The 27,880-nt window shown below is 39.7% G+C and overlaps 1 protein-coding gene across 1 annotated transcript in view; it reads left to right on the top strand.

Annotated features, from left to right (window-relative positions):
• gabbr2 (gamma-aminobutyric acid (GABA) B receptor, 2) overlaps positions 1 to 27,880 on the top strand; it is a 173,944-nt gene that overhangs the window by 63,241 nt on the left and 82,823 nt on the right. Inside the window, exon 3 of the mRNA XM_061059533.1 lies at positions 19,656 to 19,826. Within this exon, the coding sequence (XP_060915516.1) occupies positions 19,656 to 19,826 (171 nt within the window). The remainder of the gene's footprint in view (positions 1 to 19,655; positions 19,827 to 27,880) is intronic.

Here is a 27,880-nt window from a genome sequence, read left to right on the forward strand (position 1 = left end):
CATCTGTGCTGTGTGGAGGTTCATGTGCTGCACCGAGGTGGTATGGACATGGAGCTTCTGTCAGCTTCAAACTTTGATGGCTTACATGTAACTTTTGATAGCAGTTTAATACACATATGTACGTGTATGTATATATACAGTATATGTACTATATACATATCAGACCTCTGATATTTCAGTTTGATTTCTCTGATTCAGCTGAAATAACTCATCAACTGTCAAGAATTTTTATCTGTATACTCCCCACAAGCATAATAAAAAATTATACACAAAACCCAAAAAAAGTAACAGCAATGACAAATGAGAATTCAAACAAAGGAGAAGAAAAGAGAGCGAGACAGACCGAGACCTAATGGCATGTCTCACATTGAGGGACCTTGGAGCCTGTGTCTTGGAGATGAGTCGCTGATATATACCCAGCATGCCGAGTGTGGGAACGGGCTGCTTTCCGATCCCAGTCACGTCTGCAGCAAAGCGTTGTATGGCACTGTAATCACGGTCAGACTATAGCAAAGAGAGAGAGAGGTGGTGTGTGTGCCACAGGTAGCTTTACTGAAGGTCTTTTTCCAAACAGTCCACTGTTCGCATTAAAAGGCATTTTCCTGATTAGCCCCATGCTGGGCTGTCTTGATTGTATTTAATGTGATGACGTATATGACTAGCATTTCATCGTTTTGTTGTATTTTCATTCATTTTCTGCACATTTTAGACAAAGTAACCCCAATACTACCATCTTTTTTTTCATCATGTCTTGATATTTATTTTTTGCAGCATAAAAAGTCATCTACAGGCCCTGATTTTTTGCATTATGGTTCTGCATATGCATGGCTATCATCCAGACCACGGCAAAAATTAGTGTTTTATGTACATGGATATAGAAATGACGTTGACAACCTCCAGGAGTATTGGTCTTTTTCCTTGTAATGGCAATAATCCTTAGAACCTTTGGTTTAGAGCATTAGAACGTTTTTGTTCACATCCAGTAGGCTGAGCAGATCTGTGATTTAACTTTTAACTTGTTGCATGTGTCAGCCTTTGTCGGTACAGTTCGTCTTTAGATTTGTGTTTGGCAATTGCTATCTCTTTTGAGGCGATTTAACTTCATTACTAAAACATTTGCAGTAGAAACACAGATGCCTTGGTTTTTATGAAGCTTATAGTTCTTCATAATTAAAAATAAAACAAACACAATAAATAAAATATGGCCTCTTTTTATGCCAGTAACAGTAAAACAATTGATGCACATAATTTAGTTACATGATGAGGATTTAAAAAAAATGTTGATTTCTCTTCTAGTGTTGGCACTGTGTTTGTAATAACACACACAAATGGTTGGACATTTCAGAAACAGCTTCTCTTAAAAGATGGAGACAATCCTTTCATTAGTGTCAGAAGCAGGGATGTTATATAGTTAGCATTCTTCAAAGCACAGTTAATGTTTTTCATCTTTTACAAGCTAAAAGCTAAACTCATACTATTTGTGGCAATTATGTACTTCTCGAAACTTGACTACCTAAGCCGAGTTATAAACACATTCCAGAAGTTATACTGAGTTTTTGAAAAGTGCTTCTCTTTGGCCTCTGTGTATAACGAAATCTCATTGATGTGAGCCTCACCGTAGGGCTCCTTCTGGGTTAACGCATGGGAGAGGAAAACCTGGCCACTGTTTTTTTTAGTATGTGTATCAGTGTGAAGCAGAGGGGAGGTTCTAACCAGCCTCCAGCCTCGCTCCAGGGAGGTGAACGCTCCTTCCACTCCCCTCAAAGCTCCATCAGTCACACAAATCCACACAGAAAGCAAGTTGAATCTGTGTGAAGGCGGCTGAATAAAATAAAGTGGAATGGAGTGAAGAATGTAGCCAGTGAGAGAGAGAGAAAGAGACGGCGTAAATGGGGAAAACAGTGACCAGAGACAGAGGAATAGATGCTGCTCTGTAGGCGGATTAAAATGAAGAGAACATTCATAATTTCTCTATGTGTTTATTATAGAGGCCGACAAGGGCAGACAACAGCTACAACAGCCTAAAATACTATTATGTAAAACTGACAGCAAATCCAGAAATGATGCACATTTAAAATACATGCAAAAATACAACAGGAATACAGAAATCCAAAACAAATACAACAGAAATGTGCTGCAAATTAAAACAGTTTGAAAAATGTTGTGTTGCTAAAAAATCAAAAACACACAAACGAAAAAAATGGCCCAAAAAATACTATCTGGTCACCAAAGCTGAAGTGCTCAAGGCCTGTAGGGGGCTTGTTTGCTCTTTATATAAATACACCTTTAAAGTAATTCAGATTTGATGCAGTGCAAAAAAGATTAGGAAGACATGCATTATACTGTCTTAATGCATCATTCTTTTGAGACAGCTTCCATTATTGGCTTAAGGAACTTATCATTTTAGACACATAAGCCACTGCTAAAGAAATCACCTTATATTCTCCCCAGGCACATTGCAAGACTGCTGACTAAATAAAGAACCGCTCACGCTTAGACTTAAAATCAGAACCATACAGCCGCCATCATTGACCTTATGAAGCACACATTATTGAAAGCTTCCACTTCTGACAAGTCCATTCCCAACTATAACCATTGCAACTTGTCACAGTCGATCCCACAGCTACAAAAAGCCCCCAGTTGGGAAACCCTTTGACCCTTTAGTCATAAATCTACCATGACATAACATTTCCTGTAACAGCATGAGCTCAAACTGTTGCAAAGGCTGCATTTTGAACCGTTTAGAAAAGACCTTTCTTTCTCCTTCCAAACTGCCTTTTTGCTCAGAGGATGCTTGAGAAGAGCCAGAGTGTCAAAAACCCCCCAAAACAAAGCAATTTGCATGGCAAAGAGGTGTTCTGACAAGCAAGGGAAGGAGGCAGCGGAGTTTGTTGCCCAGAGGACTGGACGGCTGTTGAGCAGTAGAGAGGAATCTGCTATTCGCTCTCCTTTTTTCTCTGGAGAAACTGCCAACTGCAGCCTCCCCTGAGGGTGAGGAACGCTGCACAGCACGGTAATGCATTTTGCGAATATCAAATAAAGGTACTAATACAGTGAGAAAGCAAAGGCATGAGCTGGAATGAGGAAAAAAAAACTCTGCTGAAGAGAAAGGAGTGCATGCATGCTTGCTGCCTGTATTCATACATTACATATGAGTGTGTCAGCAAGGTCTATTATATGCGTTTTATTGGAAATCTGAAACAATGTCTCCTATGACAGAACAAATCTGAAGTCAAAATATAACATGGAGAAGAGTCCTTTGAGGCTTGATGTCTCAAAAAAGATGCATTGTTATGTGAATAGGTGTGTAGGTGGCATTTAGGGAGATCTGCTGATCATCAAAAACCAATGAGTGGTCAGATAGCATGATCGCCGGAAGAGCAGGTGGGTGCTTGCAAACCAACGCACGCCCCTTCTTGTGATCTCCATAGGGTCGTGCAAGAAGATGGAAGCAGGAGCTGTTAGTCAGAGTGTTTGGAACAACATATTTATCTTGAAGACAATTTCTGCGATTAAGAGTCTTTGATCTAAGGACATTTGGAGAAGTGTTCCTTGGCAACTTGTGGAAGAAATCAGCTTAACAAAAACTTTTCGTACTTTTAACTTAAACCCCTTGTTGTTGGGAAATATTTATTGCCCCAAGGTGTTTTTTTGGTAAGTGTAAAAAAAAAAAACTCAAGGCCACATAGTTTATCTACCACTGTGAGAAGATTGGACGTAGGGATGTGGAGGAGGTGGACAGGGATGCAGGTGGTGCTTCCTTTGAGTTTCAGTGACAGGCAAGGATTGAACACAAAGTCAATACTACTGCAAAGTGCAATCACAATGTGTTGGCTAAAGTAGATGGCTGCAATGAATGGTACACCAGGGCCAGTCTCAGCGGCCCGGTGGCCCCAGAAGAGATGTTTTACGTGGGGAGAATTCTTCAGACTGTCTGCTTTCTGCCTCTCTCTCCATGTAAAACTATTTATTATTTCCCTGTTACTTACTGTAATATTGGAACAAAGGGTTAGGGGTTAGGGTTTCTATGTGAGCAGTCTATTTTATAATTAGATTGAATTATAGTTGGTCCAAACCATGCACTCTTTCAGTATAAGCCCCCATTTTTTTAAGCAATCTTCTTAAAAACTAATTTCAAATAATTTTTTGCCTTGTTTAAAACTTTTACAATATTTTTTTAAAACCAGAGAAGAAGAAAAAGGAGGAGAACAGAGCAGCTGTGAATGCTATTAAGAAAATAAAAAGTTGGGTGGACAAGCTATACTGACGCAGCCAAAGAGGATTAGTTGTAAAATATATCATTTTACAGCCCCACCTATCAGTTACCAATGGGACTGCATTGATCAGAGAGAGAGAGCTTGAGTGTCTGATTGTAAAACAGACAGAGAGAACAAGGCCCCAATACAGGATGTCAGAAGCGTTCTATAATTAGACCCAACAGGAGTCAGGATATCCTACAAAAACCTTTTAGCGTTTGTGTGTGTTGTTCAGTATACAGTTGCCATGAATTGTGGGTACTGTAGCATGACGCACATCATTTTGCTTGGCAGAGTGATGTTTGTCATTTTTCAAAGATGGTTTTGTTTTTCATTGGTACTGTTCCACTATTTGTTCAAATGAGCGTCATGTTTGACACACAGGATGGGAGTGGGAGAACTATGCTCATCCATTTTTGACTCGAGGGGGGGAACTCCTCTGTATATCTTTCCAGTTATTGTGATAACTTGAGATGACATTTGGAAATATACAACATTGCGTAAAGAAAGAAAAAAATCTGCTCGTCTCGGGCAGACACCCAGCTTCCGCCTCATTTTCATCTCAGTTGTTTCTGGAAGAATAATCTGTTAGCAATAATCCAGCGAGTCACAGCAGGTCACATGTTGGGAAATGAGAGCCAAGTGAAGAGCCACATTTGATTATTCATTTCAGTTCCCCTGTGGTTTATTAAACTACAGTGTTTTTCTCAGCACTCGTGTCCAGCGTCACACATGTTGATGTTAGCCAATCAGTGGGCATGTTAAACGTGACATGTAGCTGTTTGTGTTTTAAAGATGCTATTTTCACTATTTTTCTTTTACAGAGTTTTTGCAGAATCAGTGAGTGCTCACAAAAATAGTTCTCAGGTGCTAAAAATAGTTCCTGAGTGTGCTATCACACACACACGCACACACACACGCACATGCCCACACACACAAACACACGCGCCTTGTTTTTGTTGAGTTACTTCAAACGTAACTCAATATATATTTTTACACCACTTCCTGTGTGCTCTGCTTTGTCTGATGTCCCTTCAAGATTTTCCTCTGGACCATTCTGATTCCCTAAAATAAAGACCTATCAAAAAGTTTCTCAGCATATTGTCAAACATCCTGTATCCCAGCTAATGTAACCTGGGCATTTTAATACACATTTTATATACACCACTCAACACTTGCAGGTATACATATGACCATCTTAATAGAATAATGCAGAATGCACTTCCAAGCAGAAACACATCTCCGATTAGAGGAGCGGTACCATTACTAAGAAAGAGGAGGCCTTTGCTCGCCGCCTATTTCCTGATGAATGGAATACGAGAGAAGACATGAATGAAGTGGGATGAAGTCAACAGTTTGAAATAGAAGCCCTTATGGTTAAAAGTTAACCTGTTTACATAATTAGGCCGTTTGGTTCATTACTCATTATAATCAACTTAAACAACAACAAAAAACTTTCTAAAATGTCACATTTACATTGGGAGTGTGATTGTTGAGTTACAAAAAAGTGATGACATGTTCTATCACTGGAGAAGTTCACTGTTTTCTGTACTCATGGCAGTGCATAAAGAAAACAAATGAATAACAATACATAAGTTGAATCATTACAAACCACAGTCTTCTACTTTGTTTGACCATAACAGTGATAAATAAAGTTCAGAACGACAATCCCAAAAACTTGTGTTAGCACTTACTCAGCAAGCAGATCCATTATCCCATGTGTGTGTTTGTTTGTCTCCAGGTTTGTTCGGTACCTCACAGAAACAGGGCTAAAAGCTTTGTGTGACATCCAAACATTTAAACCCGGCTACAATCTTACCGTCAGAGTTGATCCCATCATTTTCTTGTTACTCAAACACAACACTCAGGCCTGCTGTAAGCTACTCTCTCAAAAACAACAACAACTGTATCAGGAGGCGTTTTTTGGTCGCTGTTGGAGGAAGCTTAGAGTTTGTAAATTTAAACTTCGACTCATTAAATCAAGGTAAACCCCGTAGTACGATACAATACGATCCCCAAAGCAAGATTATGATGACTTCTAAGTAGCTGGGACGGTTTCTGGAAATGCTTACTGACAGAATCCATAATCACATGCATAGTGAGGTCAAGGTTCTGCTCATAAGGGAACACCGGTATGTAAAAGCATGTTATGCCTCTTCATCTCTAGCCTGCAATCTCAAGGCTGTCTCTTCCCTTGCTGTAAGGAGAGAACAGATAGCCTGAAAATCAAATTAGCCGTCTAATGGAGAGAGATGAAGAGAGAGGGAAAAATGGGAGACGGAGGGATAGGAGAGGATGAGAGCTGTCGTGATCGATCTGCAGGATGACGTTATTGTCTTTTATTTGTGAATGGAAGGAAAAGAGAGAGAGAGAGGGTGAAAGAGGGAAATGGGCTTGGTGGTCTGGGTGGTATTGACATCAGGGGAGCCTTTTCAAGGATGTATAAGCAATTATAGAGCTCTCTGCCACCACAAGCTTCTTTTTCAGACTTGGGACGAGTCACTGGAACTCCAGCAGGGCTGCAGGGCTGTGTTAGATTCAATATCGCCTGACGTCTGTAATGGCATCCTTCGCTTGAGCGATCAAGGAAGTCTGGTAGTGACGCACGCTTACAGATGCTCACATAGGAACAGATATCAGAGCCAGAGCCATGATGGATTTATGAGGCTAATGCTTTGAGAGTTTAGAAAAATATGATACCGGTGTGAAGGTTCAAAATCAATTTATACCGTCTCAAGAATTTTAAAGGAAAATATATCCAGAGATGAAGTTGAAACAGATATAATATAACCTTGTGTGCAGTCTCTGGTGGGCAAACTGTGCAATAGCAACACTTTATCTTAATGTTTCTTTAACACCTCCAGCAATTACAACCCACTCACACAATGGAAGAGAGCGGTTACACTAAAAGAAGATGTTCAAGGCGTTAAAAAAGGTGATAGGAAGGCATTCAAATCCATTTAATGGAACAACACCTGATTCCCCTTAGTCAAAGTATTTGTGTTTATTCTTCTGAGCTCTTTATGAGCAATCACCATGCATCCTCACTTTTCCCAATCTTCTGTTTTGTATGAAAACTAGAATCTGCTTTCCCTGGAGAGGGTTGGAAAAAAATGTATGAGAGAAAAAGGATGTACATGAGAATAAAAATGAGAAAACGTTGCTCATGTAACCATCTGGATGTTGCCAGCATCATCTTTGCTCTCATTGAAAAATACTTTTATCTTGTCTCTCCTTCCTGCTGTGTCTGTTCCGTGTACCCATTCTTTATCTTAAGTTGCCTTAATTGAAAAGTAAGAGGAAGAGTCACATCTGAATATTGTCTGTCCAACTGGGACCGATACAATCCCGTAGGTATGGGCCGTAAAGTACATGAGAGAGAGGGACACAGAGAACGAGAGAGAGAGTGAGATGTCTGCCAACTTAAAAGATAGTAATTTGCAAATGCTGGCTGTCTCCAGTGAAATATTTGCCCACTCACAACATGAATCGCCTGTGTGTGGGCTTCCCCTGCCCATACAAAACTTATTATAGAATGGATAATACACAATGTGATTTGTCAGATTGTTTAATTCTTTACCTAGCTATAGCAACAGATTTTCTTGCATGTTCCCCCCTCTGGTTTATTTCTCTAGACTAGAACAGGCGCTAAGGCAGAGAAATGCTTTCACATTTAAATTCTGTGTGGTTGCACTTGCATTCCCTTGAAATCTCAATTTTGTAAACTAGTGACGAATTTTGACAGAAGGCAGGCAATGAAACGGCTGCTGCTTGTGCAAACTAGTAGGACGGACAAGGAAGGCATCAAGACAGGCTAAATACTTGATACAAAACTGTTTGTAGTGACAAGGGATTTCATCTTGGAGTTAAAATGCTTACACATCTGAAAACAAGGCCCAAAATACAAGGTGATATTACTGCATGTGTTTTTGGTCTTCTTCATCCTTACAAATTACTCGACCATGAAACATCCAGCCCTCAGGAATCAAAAAAAGTTGTTGTAAGTTTGTTTTTTTCCCTCAGTGATGAGATACAGTAACAATGGATTTTCATCATCAACGTTTCTTGGCAGTAAAAATACAGTCAAGAGGAGTTTATAGAAATAAAGCTAAAATGGCAGACATACTATTTCTCGGCTTGGCTATAACGTACATTTTCTGGTGGCCTCTCAGCCTCAGTGTGATGCCGGCAAATTAAAATTGATTAGCCAAGAAAAATGTCAACGCATAACCTCCCATAAAACCTCATTCTGTTTTTTCTAGACTGTTAGCAGGACTATCACTTTGATTCTAAGAACAAGGACATGGACTTTATTTCTTGCAGAGTGTTCACTTGAACCTGTCCAAGTAAGCAGACAAAAACACTAGCTCATGCAATGTAATCCCCTGCATCCCTGAAGAAATCAGTGTATAGAGCAATGGATGGAGAGAAGAGGCAGGGAGAGAGAGAGAGAGAGAGGGAGGGACGAAGGGAGGGGAGGAAAGAACAATAATGGTCTCCACAGTTCAGCATCTGCTCATTAATCATTCATAGGCAGCCAAGTAGAAGCAGCAGGGAGCAAGTGAGATTCCAGGTTACGGTATCAAATCTCAATTTATAAATAGAACAGTTATGGAGCCAGGCGGCAGCATACCATCACTCATAGCCCACACGCCCCACCTCACCTTAGTGTTCACTGATTTCTGTGTATGTCAGGATTACATATCATGCAGGGATACTGTGAGTCACACCCAAAACGTGGACTTAATGTAAATCTGTCCCCAACAGGGTTAGGAAATGAGGCTTTAACAACATCTGTATTTGTATAATGCTGCTTTGATTCGCTGTTGACGAGTTGCCTCTGTAAATATAAATAAATATGTGCATCTTTGATTCCTCTGGACCTTAAGGGGGTGTCACATTCTGTACCTTGGTAAGAAAATATAGCAGCTCGAGCCTGTTTAAGATAACAAAGCTTCAAAGATACCCGTGTCAATCTTCCAAGGACAACGTGTGGACAGACGGCCACATGAAGAACAGCCAAGTCCCAAAAGCTTGTCTCATTGCAAAGTGGATTAGAGGGGGTTGTCCCTTCTTTGGGCACTGACAAGTGACACCTTCTACTGATTAATGATACACAGAACTGTCACATTTAACATGCCAGGCACACACACCATTCTGTTTGACAAATAGGTCCCTGTGATTTATTTAGTTATCTACTGCTTCCTGCTTTCATATTCATGTGTCTCATTTGATTTGTCGCTTGAGGGAATGACATAATAGGCGTTTTACAACATTCGTGTTCTGACCATGTTATCTGATTGGACAAGAAACATTTAATGGGTGCTGATGTATAGATTAACAACACTGAGACTTAACTGTGTATCACTGCGCCTCCATTGTAACACGTCGACGTTCACAAAGTAGCATATAGCAGGAAAATGTTTCTGTTGCTAGGTAACAGTGCTGTACCCATCAAGTTCTAACACTAGTTGTGTTGGTGGAGTAATATCAATGTTTACATAAAAATAGTCTTTGCTATTACTTTTTCCTACTATATACTGTTTGTATAACTTTTGTATAGAAGCAAAGACACACTGTAGGTCGGGCTGTTGTACTGAATATTAGCACCCTGCATATATATGCCTAATGCCTATGAACGAATCACAGCCGTGCTGATATTCAGTACAACATCTATCCCTCCCTAGCGATATTGCTTAAATAAAACAAAGAACATTCACATGCAGACATACCAAGCTTTAGCTATGTCGTCTAACTCTATAGCTATTTTAAATATCGTGTCAGGAAAGCCAAGCAGTGAGGTCACCCCTGACCTTAGGAAAGAGTCCAAAAAGCTTACTCCACATGCAGCCAGTGTCGGGCTTTCAAGCTGACCATTCAAAGCTACATCACTAAGTATCTTAATCTGAGCTCAAACTCCTTAACACAGCATTACCAAGTGAGATGAGCAACCATCAGCCTATCAGTAATTAACTGTAGCCGTAACCCCTAAGCTTGGGCCTTATATCCAGGATTTTGTGTCAATTTCAAAATAAATATTCCGTTTGATCGATGATTTGTAAAAAAAAAAAAAAGAAAAAAAAAGTCTTAAAAGTTTCATGTGCCCAGATCTTCATTTCTTTTTCCTATCCCTTCACCTTCTCTTTGCACATCGTGTTCGTACTGCTTGTCACACTTGTCTATGCTGTGTGGACAAAAACCGAACGAGGGGGCACCTTAAAGAGGAGGTGTTGCATGTGTTTAGTGGGTGAGATATCCATGGAGAGTAAATGAAAGCCTCCACCTTGCACAGCAGCGATTTCAGCAGCTGTGCGTGTATGATTAAATGCTCTTGCCGGGAAGCCAAACATTGAACACAGCGCAGGAAACACACACACACGCACACTCAAGGCTAATTGTTACTACTCTTTAATAGCTCCCAGCCATTTGAAAAAATAATAATAAGAAAAAACGATACCTTTTAAAATTATAATTCCCACCCTCAAGTGTTGGTTCATCATGCAGAAGGTTGCAAATAGCTGTCCAGTTAAAATATACACTTTCTCTCACATTATATATTAGATCATATATCTGTTATATGCAGGAACTTCATTATGACAAATTATCTATTTTTCAAGCTGCAAAAAGGAAAGAAAGCAGCACAGTTAACACAATTTCTAAAAAACAATGATACATACAAACAATACAAGATATGTGACTGTAAAACATGAAAAGATATGAAATAACAAATTAAAGGAGCAAGGGAGTACTGTATCTAAAGTAAGACAGGAACCTCGTTCAAGTGTTAATGCATTCATATATGAATGTAAACCATATATCTTTACCAGAGGGGTTACACACACTGTGGGAAGCTGTAATGTCTCCATCCTACTGCATTTACTGTGAACCTGAAGTCAGTGTGTTCTCTCTGAGCTATTAGTACATCTGATCTCTCCCCTAGTAGTCAATCCATGCGGCAATATGCTCTCCATCGTTCTCACTTTGCAGAGCTAAATTGCAGCGGAGTCGAGCAGATTCACTTCCCTCCATTTAACCCCCAACTTTAAAACGAGATGACTGCAATGAACTGCCTCCCATCTGCTTCTACAATTGGAGGAAATGGATTGCAGTTTTCCACCAACACATGCTCGTCTGAGCCACATGATGATCCTCTGTGATGTGTAGATCTGCATAAATACTGTATGTGTGCATCGTCTGCTTACACACAGCAGCCCACACACAGATTCACTTTGCAGCATGAGATCAATAATTACACATTTCACTTGATGACTGGCCCATAATTCCTGTTTCATCTTCATCTACTTCTTCTTTGTCCATCTTTTTTTCCCATTGTCTCCCCACCTCCATATTCGGCTTCATCTTTTGACTCTTGACACTCCACCAGCCTTTCAGTCATTTGCTCCTGAATCAGCGCACAATATTCAACTAAATCTCCATCCTTCAACCTGGTGCTAATGAGTCCTGGATATGTTCGGTGTGGGGTCCAAAGCCTTTCCCTCACTGCCGCCTCTCCAGCTGGGTGCTCCCACCGTGCGCCAAATGCCTCTCTTGAATATTGAATAAACCCCGGGACCACCCCTGTGCTTCCTGATCAACAGCACTACTATTACCTAGCTATTACTCTGCACGGGGTCTCAGGGCTCTGTCAGGATGGATGGATAGTCTTTGGATCCCTTATGATGTGGGCGAAGGTAGGAATAATAGGCATGGGTGGGTTGAGCGTTTGAAGTTTTTTGATACCATGCTTTGTGATTTTTGAGAACTTTCTTTTCAAGATTTAGAAAATGCTGAGGTTGCCTCAAAGAAGAGCTTCAAAGGTTGGTTATTCTTGAATTCAGCCTGTAATGAATTGACACTCAGGTAACTTGACTGCTTGTGCTCCGACCTCATTGTGACCTTAAAACAAGCCTGAATGAATTGGCCCAATGGAAGCTGATTAAGAACCAATCATAACTGGGAAGTGTCAAGATTCAAAATGTATTTTTTAAGACTCAACTTATTTTTTGTGACCCCTTCAGAAATCAACAAACTACCAAATGTATGTTTTCAGTTACAACATGTTTACTATATGTAAGATAGAAGCATAGACAATGACTAAAGATCACAAGAGGAACATGAGGATCCAATCATAGGTTTTAGGGGTGTGGTGTATGGACCTGGACTTGTCTGGCACTTTTCTGCGAACTACGACAATTAACTACACAATGTTTAGGAAAATAGCAAATGTTGCCGGACATCCTAAAAACCCAAAACACATTTACAGTTAGAGATTAGCACCCCACCTCTCCCTCACATACAGCCAGTGACACTGCAAATGTGGCGTTGAATCTGGCAAGTAATAAATAGTGTTTTCCTTTTTTTTTTTAGTTAAGTGTTTAACTAATCAGCCAGGATTTTTTTATAGGTCAACATTTAAACTGTTAATTTGTTAACATCCTATAATGCCCTACTATCCTGAGACTGATATTGTTCAAATTTTAAGGGAAACGCTTTGTTCTTTATTTGGGGATCAATTGATGCAAACAAAGGGCTGTCTACAAATGTCATTGGGTCTGAGTGGTTTGTATTTTGAGAAATGTGTTGATTATCAAGTTTTATTGTGAGTTATCCATCAAGTTAAGTATGACCTTGTGCGTGACATGTGGATCATGTCTTTTAGATTTCCCACAAGTGTCTGCTGTTGAACACACTTGAAGGATATTGATACCAGAGACTCTGGAAACTGTTAAAGAATAACCTCAAGACATTTCAAAATGAATTTCAAAATGTATATTGCATAGGCTGTAAAGTAAGAAGATGATTTCTAAAGTGGAGAGCGGTGTTTATTCTTAGTTTTATAGAATAGTTTTTGTAGTTTTTTCTCAGCGGCCCAGGAACCATTTGGAAAATTTATTATAGAATAAATTCAGTTTTTCCTCCCTGTATGTGGCATAAACACAATTTATATGCCTTGTTGTGTCCACGGTTCATTGTCAGATATTAAATCCACATGCCCTATAAAAGATGATGTAACACCATGATATTATAAACATGAAAAGGATGAGCAAGGCGCTGTTGGTGAGCTGATATTTACCTACCATTCATTTTTTATCTGGCCTCTCTGTGATAGCCACTTCATTATTCAAAGGCCAACCACACAATTAGCAGCAGCAGATCTCATTGCGAAGCAGTCCCGCTAGGACCAATCAATGCTATTAGATCCGTCAAGGTGATTAGACACACTCCTGCGTCTTCCTCATTCCTTCTTCAAACTGCTTGTGCTAGGATAGCTTATAAGGCTTGTTGCCTTTAATTTAAGCACCATTGATTCCCAATCCCATGCCAGATCAGGCAGGTATAATGCACAAGGTATAAACATGGGGGTATTTTGTGGTGGGTGTTGGTAATAAGGGCTTAACAAGTTCATCTTGGTCTTTAGCTACAAGAACCTTTAAAGCTTTATTGTAACTTGATCCGACAGACACACTATGATCTCCCCCACTGACACAATATCATACAATTTATTTCCTGCAAAGAACAGTATAAGCATCATAGCAAGAAGCAGTAAGCTGGAGGTCAATTTACTCAGCCTATCAAATACCTACACAGCTTAACAGATAACTGCTCTTCAGAGCACCTTGTGTTTTCTACTAATTAGAAAACCATAATATGATAACATGTCATATTAAGACGTTTAATATTGAAACTGTCACTGCAGTTATATGTTGACAGAATTCTTATAATTCCAGGCAAATGAGCATTCTGACATAAGCATTTAGCCCTTAGCGCAGCCTCGCAGGGTGTTAGCATTGCTTTGGCACATGGTGGTGGTTCTAAATTTGCTTAACAAGACAAAATTGCTGATAGCACAACCCCGCCATGTTCTGTGACAACATGTGATGTTCAGTTTAGTGAGGTTAACAGTTAAGGATGGTCAGTCAAGACAACCTTTTCCATTTTTATCCCAAACATAAGTTTTCTATTGTACATAATAGCAAGCTTCAAAGCCTTAAACACAAGTGGTATAACTGACTAAAGAAGTTGGCCATGTTGTTTGGTTCTCACTTAAAGTTACCATAAAAAGGCTAGCAGAGTTCTACTTGATTAAACATACCCATACATGTCCTGTTAAAAACTGGAGTGCTCATGAGGACCTCATCAAGGATTCGATTGACAGTTATTTCACTGAAGTTTTTATCTGTAACTTACACACGTGAAATGAGAATGTGGGGGGTAAAATGGATGTGCTTTTTAGACATATTGAGGGAAACACTCAGTGGAATTTAAACTCCAAGGAAATCAGAAGAGGGATTGGCAGGAAATCAAAGTGTTAGCATGCATGGGATGCTGACCTGCTAGCTAGCTTGTTTATTAGCCTGTGCTCTGAGGTTACCGGCAGAGTTTGTTATCATGATGGAGATACGTTCAATTCTAGAAATAACGTGAACTTTAAATCTGATCAAATCTGATACAATTTAAAAGTGTATTCACTTGTGGTATCATGAATCAGCAGAAAACATCTCACCTCTTTCTGACGGTCCCTCTATTTCTCATTTTCTATTCTGGGCCCCTCTCTCCCTTTTTGGTCCAATCATAAACACAAAACAGGTTTGATTGTGACTTGAATGGGCCCAAATGGAGAGGCAGCAGAGCTATTGTGCTGACTTCAAATAGCGTCTGATAAGAGACTGTGTGTTCAGAATGTCTGAATAGATCACCACTGCGATGGTATCAGTAATTCACCTCGAGTCTTCACAGAAACGTCATGTCTCAGCAGGGCCAGACGGATCCTCAGTCGTATTACCGAGAGCCTCTGTGACCTTGCGGTGAGATGAGAGGGAGAAGCTGCTCAGAGCACATTTCCACAGTTTTAATTACCACCAGCAAAGGGAAGCTGCTGTAGAGATCTCTTGTTGAAGTGTGTGTGATTGCTTTTGCCTTAACCTGTGCGTGATCTGTGTGTATGTGCACACTGCATGTGTCAATCTGACACTGGTGGAGAGCCTCTCCACCCAAAACCATCCTGTTTGGGCTGGCCCTCTTTAAAACCCTCTTACATAAGCCACTGCTCTCAGATGTGCGATATCATGGAACTATTTTTGTCTCTTCCTCTGAGAAAGCCTGTTCGCAGTTCAAAACTAGCCTTTTCTTTAAATAAAACATCGGAGCTCCCTCGCTTCTCAGCCTGTCCTCACAAAGTGAGCTTCTGCTGAAAGGATTGAATGTCAGAGAAAAAAAAATCATTCAATTTCATCTTAGGAAACTTTAGCCCTTTACATTGGCTGACCTGGATTCAGGCGCCAAACAAGAAATTTTTTCTTTTTTTTGTCCCTGTCCTAGATTTTGTTCTGACACGGAAACAGCTGGAGAAATCTTGCCTGGTGTTATGATGGGATATTAATACCCACATTTTATGTTCCGCTTTCTATGCTCCATTTTGATCCGCAGAGAAGGGACCAATTGATCCACAGTTCCTTCAATAAATACAATAATAAATCGTCAAATGGCAAGGTCTGTAATCACGGACAATCTGACCTCTTGTTTAGTGACCCTGAAAGGTTACTGCATGTCCAATTTTTACCAATAAGTTTAAACAAATGAAAAATGGATTACTTCAAGCCTGGATGTTTTTCATTTGATTTTTTATTAGGTAAACAATATCAGTGGACTTTAGATTGTTTTGTTTGGTGAATAAATGAATAAAAATGAAGACGTGAAGACGATAAATATTTGAGTCTCAGTGTTGGCCTTCTCATCATTTGTGTTACTAAAGCATGCCATTAGAACAATGCATTTTTTATAGTTTGTTTTAGGCTTTTTCATTATATTATATCATACACCCACATACCAATGGAACAATGTTATGTGCATTCAATGTGAGGAATCCTTCATTTAATATGAAATAAAGGTTTTTAAAGCTTTAATCAGTGACATTTTTACATTTTCACATGACACAAATTCTGTATTTTCAATCCAACACTAAAATTTTATTTGAGTGTAGTGTTGTAAAAGAAATATAATGTACAATATAAGGCAATATAATATAATGTACAATTTAGCCAACTGCAGAGACTAGCTGTTACAAACAGCTTAACCTGGGCACACCCATCCACCAGATTCATCACCTCAAAAAAGTAACGACATAACTCTATGTTAACACAGCTTAACAATCTTACTTGTCTCGTAAAACGAAACTCACTATCGGTACAATACAGGTTTTGCCACATTATTTCATTCATTCAATCCCTCTATGCTTCACAGTGATCCAGTAGAGACCTGTTTTTTATGATTTATATTACTACTTAAGTTTTGATGGGTCTTTTTTTTTTTTTTTTTGAGAAAGAGGGGCCTGAACGTTATTAACAAGGTCTATAAGGACATTTCAACTTAATTTATTTTTATGAATAAGCTCTGTCTTCATGCTGTTTTATGTACTCTTTACATTCAAAGTAAATGTCAAAATCATTAAAAATAGGGACATTAGTACCTCACATTTACATCACACATCTGCTTAATTCAATATTGATCAACTAGAGTTGGAGAAAAAGTGACGTGATTTTTTTAACGATTACTTTATTTCATTATTCACCACAATTGATTGATAACCTATTTCTCTATGTCATGAGTGCTCTGGTTGTTGAGTTCCCTTGGACCATGACGTCTCTTCTCGCTCAGCCATCAGAGGACAGGTTCAATCAATTTGGTTTGAAAAGATCACTCGCTCTTCCCAGACTTACACAGAGGCATCTCCCAGAGAGGTTGTAGCAAACAGCCTTAGCTAAAAGGAGATTAAGGCAACGCTGGAAAGACCCCTTGAAGCCCTCTAAAGACTGGTGGGTGATTTTGGATTTAGCAGTGGTAGCGAGATAAAGGCCTTTTCTTCCTGCTTAATTGATGGCTGTAATCCATGTGTTGTTTTAAGAAGCCTGTCTCGTTGATGAGGGAACACAAACCCCTATGGGTCCCTGCAGAAAGTGGTGGTTTAGTGAGGTCATCAGACGGGTTTCCCACTTGTTGGGCGGGGGCAACTTGTAGCTCTAGGATCCTCCTGATAAATTAATACTTTTCTCCCAAAGTAAAAAGTGAATGTGGATGACAGCAGTCTTACATCATGCATGCAAATTCTTAGAGAATCTTTCATGTCACTTATATCCATGTAAGGAATCTAATATTCCAACAATTTAAGCTAAACTGTGCTATTGTGGCTTTTGTTTTATCCTGTACCATATTGTACATTTATGGGATTGTCTAGTTTCCTCTCATCCTCAAATGACATTTGACTTTTTACTTTAGATGCTCTCTACATTGCTCTAGTTAAAACGTCTGTGAAGAGTTTGTAACTGGTTCTGAAACAGACTTTTTCAGTGGAAAAGATTCAAAGTGTGATTTGACTCTTAATAGGGAGCAGAAGGGGGTTCTTTCGGGTTAGATACTTACCACACATGTACAAGGCAGGATCAGCAGAGCGATGAGACGTAGTGCTTTGTCCAAAGAGCCGAGATGGAGACGAAATAAAAATGTCCATGTAGTCTCTTTTAAGTTGTCACATTCTGTCTTTCTAAGTCCTTATAATTTTTTCTCAACCACTCTGCAGTTCATTTCCAGGAGTCAGGTTCCATGAGTGCACAGTAACACCAGCAGTACCAATTAATAGTTATTTAAGATGTGTAGAAGTGGATAGAGGCTTAATGAGAAGATCACAGACATCCCTTAAGTAAGAAGAGTCCTGACCTCGAGGCTTCAGCACACTTTTAGGAAATCTAGTGGTGTACCTCTTGGTCTCAGTCAGAATGATAATATCCTTGTGTTGATCGCTATCATGAATTACAAGTTGTGCTTAATCTCTACAAAGTATGTAATTAACCTTGCACTGATTCATATCGCTCATTATATCAGCACAGATGGGACATTGAAAATAGGGCAATGGTGCCTTAATATCTCATCTAGTGCCTGTGCTATATTATAGCGTACAAAGTGAAGCCATGTTCACAAATGTCTTGTGCAGGTTTGAAAATATGTCTGCACAAAATATGCTCAGGTCTTTGTATTTTCTTACTTATTTTTGAACCATAAAGGTGATTGCAGGTTGTTTCTGATGACATACAGTACATGTTTCTTAAATCTCTCCGAACATTACTATGTGTTGCATCCTATCAGCTATTTATGTCCTACCAAGAAACACCAACCAATACTGAACAAAAGTGTAAACTGAACAATAAAATGTCAAATCTCTGTCTCTTTAAGCGATTGCTGGTTGTTACATTGTACTGACTTGCAAAGTCTAATCTCAATTCAAAACTTAATTACAGCCATTCTGCCTCTGGAGAAAATTAGTGACCTATTGTTGAAATGTGCCGTAAAGTGGAAAAGAGAGAGAGAAACTTGATTAGCATGGACAGGTGGGGCGGGTTGAAATGAGGACAGTTATGACTGTGGGTGGTGTTAATGTCTGTGTGTGTTAACTCGAGAAGGAGAGAGAGCTTTAAATGTTTAAGCTCCCAACATAACAGAGCACCAGAGGAATACATATGTAGACATTCTCATTATGTTTCATGAGCATGCTTTCACTATATTAATTGCTCAATAAATCTCCGCTGCTTTCACTGGACCAGTTAAGTTACTCACTCCTACTTTTCCAACTATAAAGCATTCAGTCTGGGTTTATGCTCGCCGCCTCCTGTTTAGCTCATTAGCTTGCTAATGCTGTGGGAAAATAGTTCCAAAGTTTGCCTTTCAAAGTTTTTTTTTTATACCTGAATTGATTTACAGGAGATGTTCTTCAAAGTATGCTGATGTTGCTGTGGTCCAACTGAATAATACGGGCTTGTTGTAAAGGCAATTAGTGTTTGAGGCTGTTCTGAGGAGTTTGTGTGTGTGTGTGTGTGTGTGTGTGTGTGTGTGTGTGTGTGTGTGTGTGCACGTGCGTGTGTGCGTGTGTGTGCGCGTGTGTGTGTGTGTGTGGGGGGGGGTTCTGATTTAAATGTCTTGTATTTCAATCAGTGTTTAAAGAGTGTTTAAAAAGCCCATAGATGAATCACATGTCTAAACTACTTTTCAGTCACCTGAGTCAGTCACCTATACATACTCCAACACACACACAAGGGGAGAGTATGAAGGCAACGTGAAAGGTCATGCATACAGGGGTCAATATCCAGCTGATATTTACAGATCTATTCGCAGTAACACTTTGAAGGGACTGTTTTCTTTGACATTTGAAGTAATTTGAAGACTTTATCCGTTCTTACCCTCAGACTATAAATTACTTATTTTTTCCACAATTGTCACGACTGAGCAGACAGGGTTTAACCCTTGAAATAATTAAAGCCACAGCTTTTTCCCGGACAGTAAATGACTTCATTTTTTTAACCCCAACAGTCAGGACAAAAGCTCACTATGGTTTTTTTCCCTTTGTCATTCCAGCTGTCCTTTGCAGCAACAACCCCAGTACTGGCAGACAAGAAAAAGTACCCCAACTTCTTCCGCACAGTACCGTCAGACAATGCAGTCAACCCGGCAGTAGTGAAGTTCCTCAACTACTACAACTGGAGCCGTGTGGGGACCCTCACACAGGATGTTCAGAGGTTCTCAGAGGTCAGTACTCTTTGTTAATCATTTAAAAATATACGTCTTGATTTGTAACTGTTGGAAAAGTTGCGGTAGAAAGCTGAGGTTGGAAGATGAAACGCCACAGAGAAAATACACAGGAAATGGTAACCAGTTTTGATGTAAAGCAGTTCAAATAAAGAAAGGAGGATGGTTGTATAGTTCCATAATTTTAACTTAAATATCTATATCATGTCTACTATGTCTACAAACTAGAGGACACAAAATATTGAATCATCTGGCTCTCTGGCCTGAAGTCTGCCGTGTAAAGTATACATTTGTTAGTCAAGTCAATGTAGTTTAATGTATTCCAGTTTTATTCCAGTCTGCGACTGTCAAACCTTTGTGGGAGAGACTTTTACTTTTTTCTGAAGGAAAAGGTTAACATGTCACCATTCTAACGCTGCTCATGTATTTTCACTTATTGGATTTTTTATTATCTTGTCACATCCTGATGAACAGACTGAGAGCAGTATCCGGTTTGAACAATGACTGTCATTTCTTTACAATTATCATTCAGAGGATGTCAACATGGCTGGAGTGGGTGGCAATCAATCAAATCCAATCTTTTCTCCACTAGTTGGGTGAATAATATTTTTCCACCCACTTCAAACTCCATTGATGGATTTTCAATGATTCTGCATAAATGTGAAGATTGACATTTTTTGAATTAATAACGGAGCTTAATCCTACGGCTTAATATTTGTGTGTGTTTTTAAAAAGGTTACTTACATGAAGATTTATTATCATGACCCTTCATTACTGGAGAATCAGATTTGAGCAGATGTAAGGCGTACATGATTTTTTTTATACCAATTACATAGGAGTTTTGGCTAGATGATTTGTTTACCCAATTCTACGTGGAGCGTAGTGTAATGGCCATCTCCTAAATAAGCATAATTAATATCGGATAATGAACAAAGCCTATTTTGGATGGATGACCGAACATTCCAGAATTTGGAGACCAACTCAGACTCAAGGTACAAACATGGTATCATACAGTATCTGCAACACTGAAATATCACGTTGTTAAGCCATACCAGAAGACTTTGGGAAATAAACTGTTAGCTCTTGCCTCAAGGTGCTGGTTAAAAACAATCTGCTCAGCAGCTGGGGATAGGGGGGGAGATGGGGAAGTGTTGGGAGAAAGAGGGAAATGTATAAGAAGTCTCACTGCAAATCTCACAGAGCCCAAATCCCTTTATCTCTCCCCTCCTGAAAGCGCCAAGGGGCTTAGGACGTGAGGAAAACGGGCGGCCCGATTCAATCAACTTGCCACAAGATTGGCCTCTAATCCTGAGTTACAAATATGCAAGCATCACTTCCATACCTCATGATTTGTTCAATCCTCTGTCAAGTTCAAAGACATCGGCTTTTGGTGCATCTGGAAACTATGCTTGCGTGTAGCGAGACAAATGCTTGATAAGATTTAAAGTCATGCACTTTGTTTGGCCATTCTAAACAATATAAAAAAGGACACATGAGTCCAATGTTGCACTCTTATGCAGATGACTCCTTTCTGTTTGCGTATAATTCCAGTTTATTTGTGCTATTTATTATACTTTCGTGTCTCCAGAGCCATGCTAACTTTACACTCTTTAATGTCAGGGAAAAAGGCTTGAGGACACCTCTACAGCTTTGTAAATAACAATGGTTGCAATACAAGTTATTTCAAGCTCCTGACTCTGAGTCCATAAAAGTAGGAAACTGCTGCCTGAAACACCATAGTGGCTTACAGTATTAGCATCTTCTTGTAGGGCATCTTGTGGGTTAACCCAATTAATCTGCCTTTTGATCTATGCAAATTGTCTTGTTACCATGTGTGTGGCTCACTTTCACTATGCTGTAACCAATAAACACTCTCATTAACACAAAACCTGATGTAAATCTGTCGCCTGGCGGTAACTTGTCAAAAAGATCTGTATATATAAATATAAAGCTTAACTTAAAATTATAGGCTTTTGAATTATCTGATCACAGTTTTTCCAAGTATTTTTTTTTAACTAGCTAATTCCCCCCTTGACTTTGTAAGTGCTGCACTAACAAACAAAGTCTTTTCCACATCGTCAAAGTAACGTTGACCCTTGAGCAATTACAAAACCCTCGCAACAGTGGGCAGGGGCAGTCAGAAATCCTGTGAAAATCTTACTTATCTTCCCTATAATAATACCCCTGGATGTGTAACTCATGTGTGACTCAATACCATACACATGTTTAATCTAATAATTAAAAAGCATGAATGTGCTCTGTCTGAAGATTGTTCATGTCTCTGCAAATTGATTTCCAAATTGTACTGATGTAATCCAGAGGCTGCCTGTAGGGGAGGAAGCACTGCAGCATTATCAAACGCTTATAAACCTTTGCCAGTAAAAAGATAATTGATACAAAAAGTTGATGATGAAAAAATTATCAAAGACTTATTTTAAGTGGATTGATTTCACTTCAGGGTATCCTTAATATGTATGTCTACACAGTGTGCATGTGTGTTCACACATACGTGCTTACAGCTCCATAATGAGGATACTATTGACAGAGTAGCTGTAGACCCGTCAGCTCTACAGCTCTCTCTCCATGTCATTCTCTCATACTCTCTCTCTATCTCTCTCTCTCTCTCTTGCTCTGATCCACAGTGCTTTTTCCCAGGGAGAATGCTCACAAGGTTAATGTTATGTAACGCTTGTTAAGGACTCAGTCAGTAGAATGCACACCACACACACACATGCATAGAGTTTAATGTCCCCTGGGACTGTAACCTGTAAGCTAAAGCCAGCACGACACTTCTATTTATAGGCACCATTGAAACACACATGCACTGACACACCTACATGCACACTCAATGTTGTTTATTGATAGGCACTTATGTTTCATTAATCAGTGTGTTTTTAGTTTTTTTTTTTATAGTGAGTGATGAAAATGAGTAAAAGCAATGTATTAGTTGTGTTAAGTTGTCTGTCCCAGCCACACACACACACACTCAAACACACACACACACGCACACACCCACACACCCAAAGCAATCAACATTATTGAGATTGCCAGACAAACAGGGCTCACCTAGGAAACAGAGGAGCCATTATCAGACCATAGGATGACAGACCTGACAGAGAGCAAGGATTAGGACTCTGTCCTCCGCTGCCTCTGTCCGAGTGAGAGTATTTCATTACAATGAGACCAATGAGACATTTAGCGAAAGTAACTCCCACAGCATCTTCCTTTTTTTCCCCTTTCAATTTAATTTTTTGTCATTATTTGTGCTTTTTTCATGATTTTTCCCCAACTAACAGCTGTTGCAAATAACAAATATTTATGTAGTGCTGCTTGAATTCCTACCCAGAATGTCATTTGTACAGGGCATGTAAGGCCACGGGAGAAAGCCGTTCCAGAGCTTGTCATGAGGCTGTGGAGCCACCATTTGTCACGCTAGTTTTTATGAGCAAATGACTGGCATTACAGGCTGAACTCTGGGATTTGCATGCTGATTTGAATTGAACTCAATAGTAGTGGCACAAATGTGTGCGTGAATCAATCACATTTCCACATTGTAAAACCCAAAAAAGTACATCCTCTCCATTGTGAATCTACCAGTTGACACATAAATTCATTCTAAATGAGCGGTTAAGCATGCCAAAAAAAAAAAAAAAGAAAAGAAAGATTGATAGACATCTGCTATCACTCTACTATATATGATCGTAATAAACACACATGCAGTCACACCTGCAATGAATGGACCTGCCTAGAAAATTATGCAATTTGATGATGGACAACTGCAGTCTGTTTGTCTCACAGAATCATACCATGGTACTATTCACTTACACTGCATCAGGATCCTCTCTCTAGCCTGCCTCTCTGCTGCCTGGAGGGTGTGATTTGAATTTTTGGGGAAAGTGTTTTGTTTCTTTCCTTAAATGTCAAGCTTAGCCAGCAGTAGAATGTGGATTGGTTTGATCAGCAACTATTTGAGAGAAAGACAGAGCACATATATCATGTTATTAAGGTGTAATAGCTGATATATTGCCAAATGTAAAGTATAAAAATATAAAAGCTGAAATAATAGCAGAACTAAAGTTACTACAGAAAAAACTGTGAGCCAAATGGGTATTTACTACTTCGGAAGTCATCACTCCAATCAAGTTTGTAGTCTGACTGTAAACAAAGTCAACGCACTCGAAGGAAGTCATGGCCGGATGTCTCACTGTTGGCTTCATCTGAAGCCTTGAAAAGTTGACTGATCGGTTACGAGATTGCGATTTTATTTATCAAATTTTGTGAAGCCACGGCCAATAAAATATAGCACTGTGTCCACATGCAGTGTAGGTCCACAATGCCATTCTGTCATTTACACCCAAAACTATAAAGTGTCCCTTAACTTCCCAGCTGTATTCATTTGTATTATTTTTTGTGCAGTATATGTGTGGTACTTGCTGGTGAGATGATTCTGTAGTGTACCCAAGTAGAATCATTTATTGTTTCTACATACTGATGCATTGCCCACATAAAACTCAGTGCATTTGACATTTTGTCCATCATGCGTAGGTGTGTGCTTACATAGTTGGTGTGTGGACGCATGCCCACAAGTGCAGCATAATTATTTCTCCTCTGATTTGCTGCTGGGGATTCCCAGGCTGCCCGGGACAATGGAGGATGTTTATTGTTACGTAGGAAAGCTGTTCACTTTTTCCTCTTATCTATTCTCTGTCCATCAGCTACTCTTTCCTCCCCTCCATCTCTCTTGCTCTCTCTTACATATTCAATCCAACAAGCAACAATAGGTTCAACCTTTCCCATCTCATTTGAAAAACAAAACTAAAATAACAAACACTTGTGAAATAGGCGTCTTAAGATAGACCTGAATAGCTGTTGAGGTCGGCCATCATGTCCTATGCCTGTGTGCTTGTTGCTGTGTATGTGTTTGTCTGCACAGCATCTGTAAGCTTGTCTTGCATGGGCTTGTAGGTTGTTATTCCTTTCACCTCTGAACTACCGCCAACACACCCCCTCTAACACCAAGCTATCCTGCTGTTAGCTTCTTTCCTCGCATCGCAGCTGCCAGGCTTTTTAGATCAACACCAAAAACAACAGGACATTATACCTTGTCCAGACAAGAATGCTGATTGTTCCTCAAGAGCAAAACCTGGTTGTATTGATCCTGTCCCGCCTCCCTGTTGTTTCAGCTCAGCGAGCAGTTCATTGGAAGGAATGTTTGTACAGGAGTGAGTGATGTTCAGAATGATTTAAAGTTCCCTCTGGGGTACCATGGGAGGAGGCGATTATGACAGCAGACATTTAGAGACATGAGGGAAATAAAGTTGAGCTTGTTCAGAGTCATTGATTTTGAGAGGCTGCTACCGCCATTTGATTATATGAAATAGTTGTAATGACTTATTCTTACAGCCTAAGCAGTTGTAATAGTGTAAGTCTGGTGTTAGAAATAGTGGCTGCAGTCGTGGTTTTATATCCGTGGGGATGCTAACTGCTGTAACTATGCTTCCTCCACTTTGATGACCTTTGGCCATTCATGAAGAGATACTTTAACAAAAAACACTGCTAACATGCTCTCTTAGGTCCCCCTGTGATAGATAAAACATGATACAGGGCTCTATAAAGTTCAAGAAGGCTTTCTAGGGATGCTGGTGGCGCAATGGTTAATGCGCGCGCCCCATGTATGGAGACTGTTGTCTCAAGCGGGCAGCCCGGGATCACATCCCACCTGTGGCTCCTTTCCCGCATGTCGTTCCCCACTCTCTCTCCCTGATTTCTGACTATATCCACTGTCCTATCTATCCATTAAAGCCACAAAAAGCCCAAAAATAAATCTTAAAAAAAAAAGAAAAAAAAGGCTTTCTAGTGGAGAAAACCCAATGCAATCCCCTCTTGCCCCCTTTACAATGGAAAAAATAGACAAAGGGACCCTGAAGGTGGTTTTAGTGGAGAAAACATGATAAAAATTTAAACCGCAAGCGGTGATGAAAGGCCCTCAGTGTATGTCGTGCAGCAGTCGGCCAAATACTTAGTGGTTGATTAGCGTTTACTTAGTGGTTACTTAGTGGTTCCCTAGTGGTTACTTAGTGGTTACTTAGTGGTTACCTATTGGTTACTTAGTGGTTACCTATTGGTTCCCTAGTGGTTACTGAGGGGGTTACTTAGTGGTCAATTAGTGGTTACCTAAAGGTTACTTAGTGGTAACTTAGTGGTTACTTAGTGGTTACCTAGTGGTAACTTAGTGGTTACTGAGGGGTTACGTAGTAGTTACTTAGTGGTTATCTAAAGGTTACTTAGTGGTTACCTAGTGGTTACTTAGTGGTTATCTAGTGGTAACTTAGTGGTTACTTAGGGGTTACCTAGTGGTTACCTAAAGGTTACTTAGTGGTTACCTAAAGGTTACTTAGTGGTTACCTAATGGTTTCTTAGTGGTTACTTAGTGGTTACCTAGTGGTTACTTAGTGGTTACCTAATGGTTTCTTAGTGGTTACCTAGTGGTTACTTAGTGGTTACTTAGTGGTTACCTAGTGGTTACTTAGTGGTTACCTAATGGTTTCTTAGTGGTTACCTAGTGGTTACTTAGTGGTTACTTAGTGGTTACCTAAAGGTTACTTAGTGGGTACCTAGTGGTTACTTAGTAGTTACCTAAAGGTTACTTAGTGGTTACTTAGTTGTTACTGAGGGGTTACCTAATGGTTACTTAGTGGTTACCTAGTGGTTACCTATTGGTTACTTAGTGGTTACTGAGGGGGTCACTTAGTGGTTACCTAAAGGTTACTTAGTGGTTACCTAGTGGTTACTTACTGGTTACCTAATGGTTACGTAGTGGTTACCTAGTGGTTACCTCGTGGTTACTTAGTGGTTCCCTAGTGGTTACTTAGTGGTTACTTAGTGGTTACTTAGTGGTTCCCTAGTGGTTACTTAGTGGTTACTTAGTGGTTCCCTAGTGTTTACTTAGTGGTTACTTAGTGGTTACCTAGTGGTTACTTAGTTCTTACTGAGTGGTTACCTAATGGTTACTTAGTGGTTACCTAATGGTTACTTAGTGGTTACTTAGTGGTTACCGAGTGGTTACTTAGTAGTTACCTATTGGTTACTTAGTGGTTACCGAGTGGTTACTTAGTAGTTACCTATTGGTTACTTAGTGGTTACCTAGTGGTTACATAATGGTTACCTAAAGGTTACTTAGTGGTTAGTTTCCCATCCGTATACCACTAACTAATCATTAGCTACTCTAGAACATGTGATGAGGAAGTACTCACTATCTACCCATTACTTAGTGCTCACTTAGTGGTTAGTTTCCCATTTGATTCCCACTAACTATGGAAAATTTGTGTACCTTATTGTAAAGTGTTTCCGAAGAACAAATGATTAGTAGGATTTTGACAAAAATGACAATTATCAAACTTTGACAATATGCTGCAGCCACGCCCTTTTATGTAGAAACTTGGTTTCGCATAACTTTAGATCTTCAACATGTCTAGAACACACCGACACTGACTTGGCAATGATCGGATAAACAGGGCCTCAGGGAAGTACGTTCAAATAGGAAGCCTGTAAAATGTGAAATTGGACCATTATTTAGAAATTGAAAAAATGATGGCGGACTTCCTGTTTGGTTTTGACAATGGGTTCCGGAGTATTTAATGTAGGTCCTGACATGGTTACTATGCAGAAAACAGTTAATGCAAAAAGCCTCTATGGGGAGGCCTTTTGGAAAATTTTCACGGGGGTGCACCGAGACATCAAACTTTGACAATATGCCGCGGCCATGCCCACTTATGTAGAAACTCACTTGTACAGAAACACTATAATATGTAAATTTCCTGCTCTCTTGATCTGGGTGCAAAAATGTGTGAGTTTTCATGCACGTTAAAGCCCCCAAATTTGCGAAAACCATGGAAAACTCCTACAGATACAATAGGGTCCTCGCTCCGAGGTCAGTGCTCGGGCCCTAATTAAAGCCAAATAAAGTTATTTGGTGCAGAAGTTTCTGCGTATACAAATGAATGCATTCCATCAATTGTTAAGGGAGATACCAATATGTATTCAAAGCAATATAG

This window comes from Labrus mixtus, chromosome 16 (assembly GCF_963584025.1).
Source record: "Labrus mixtus chromosome 16, fLabMix1.1, whole genome shotgun sequence".
In the NCBI taxonomy this organism is placed as follows: Eukaryota; Metazoa; Chordata; class Actinopteri; order Labriformes; family Labridae; genus Labrus; species Labrus mixtus.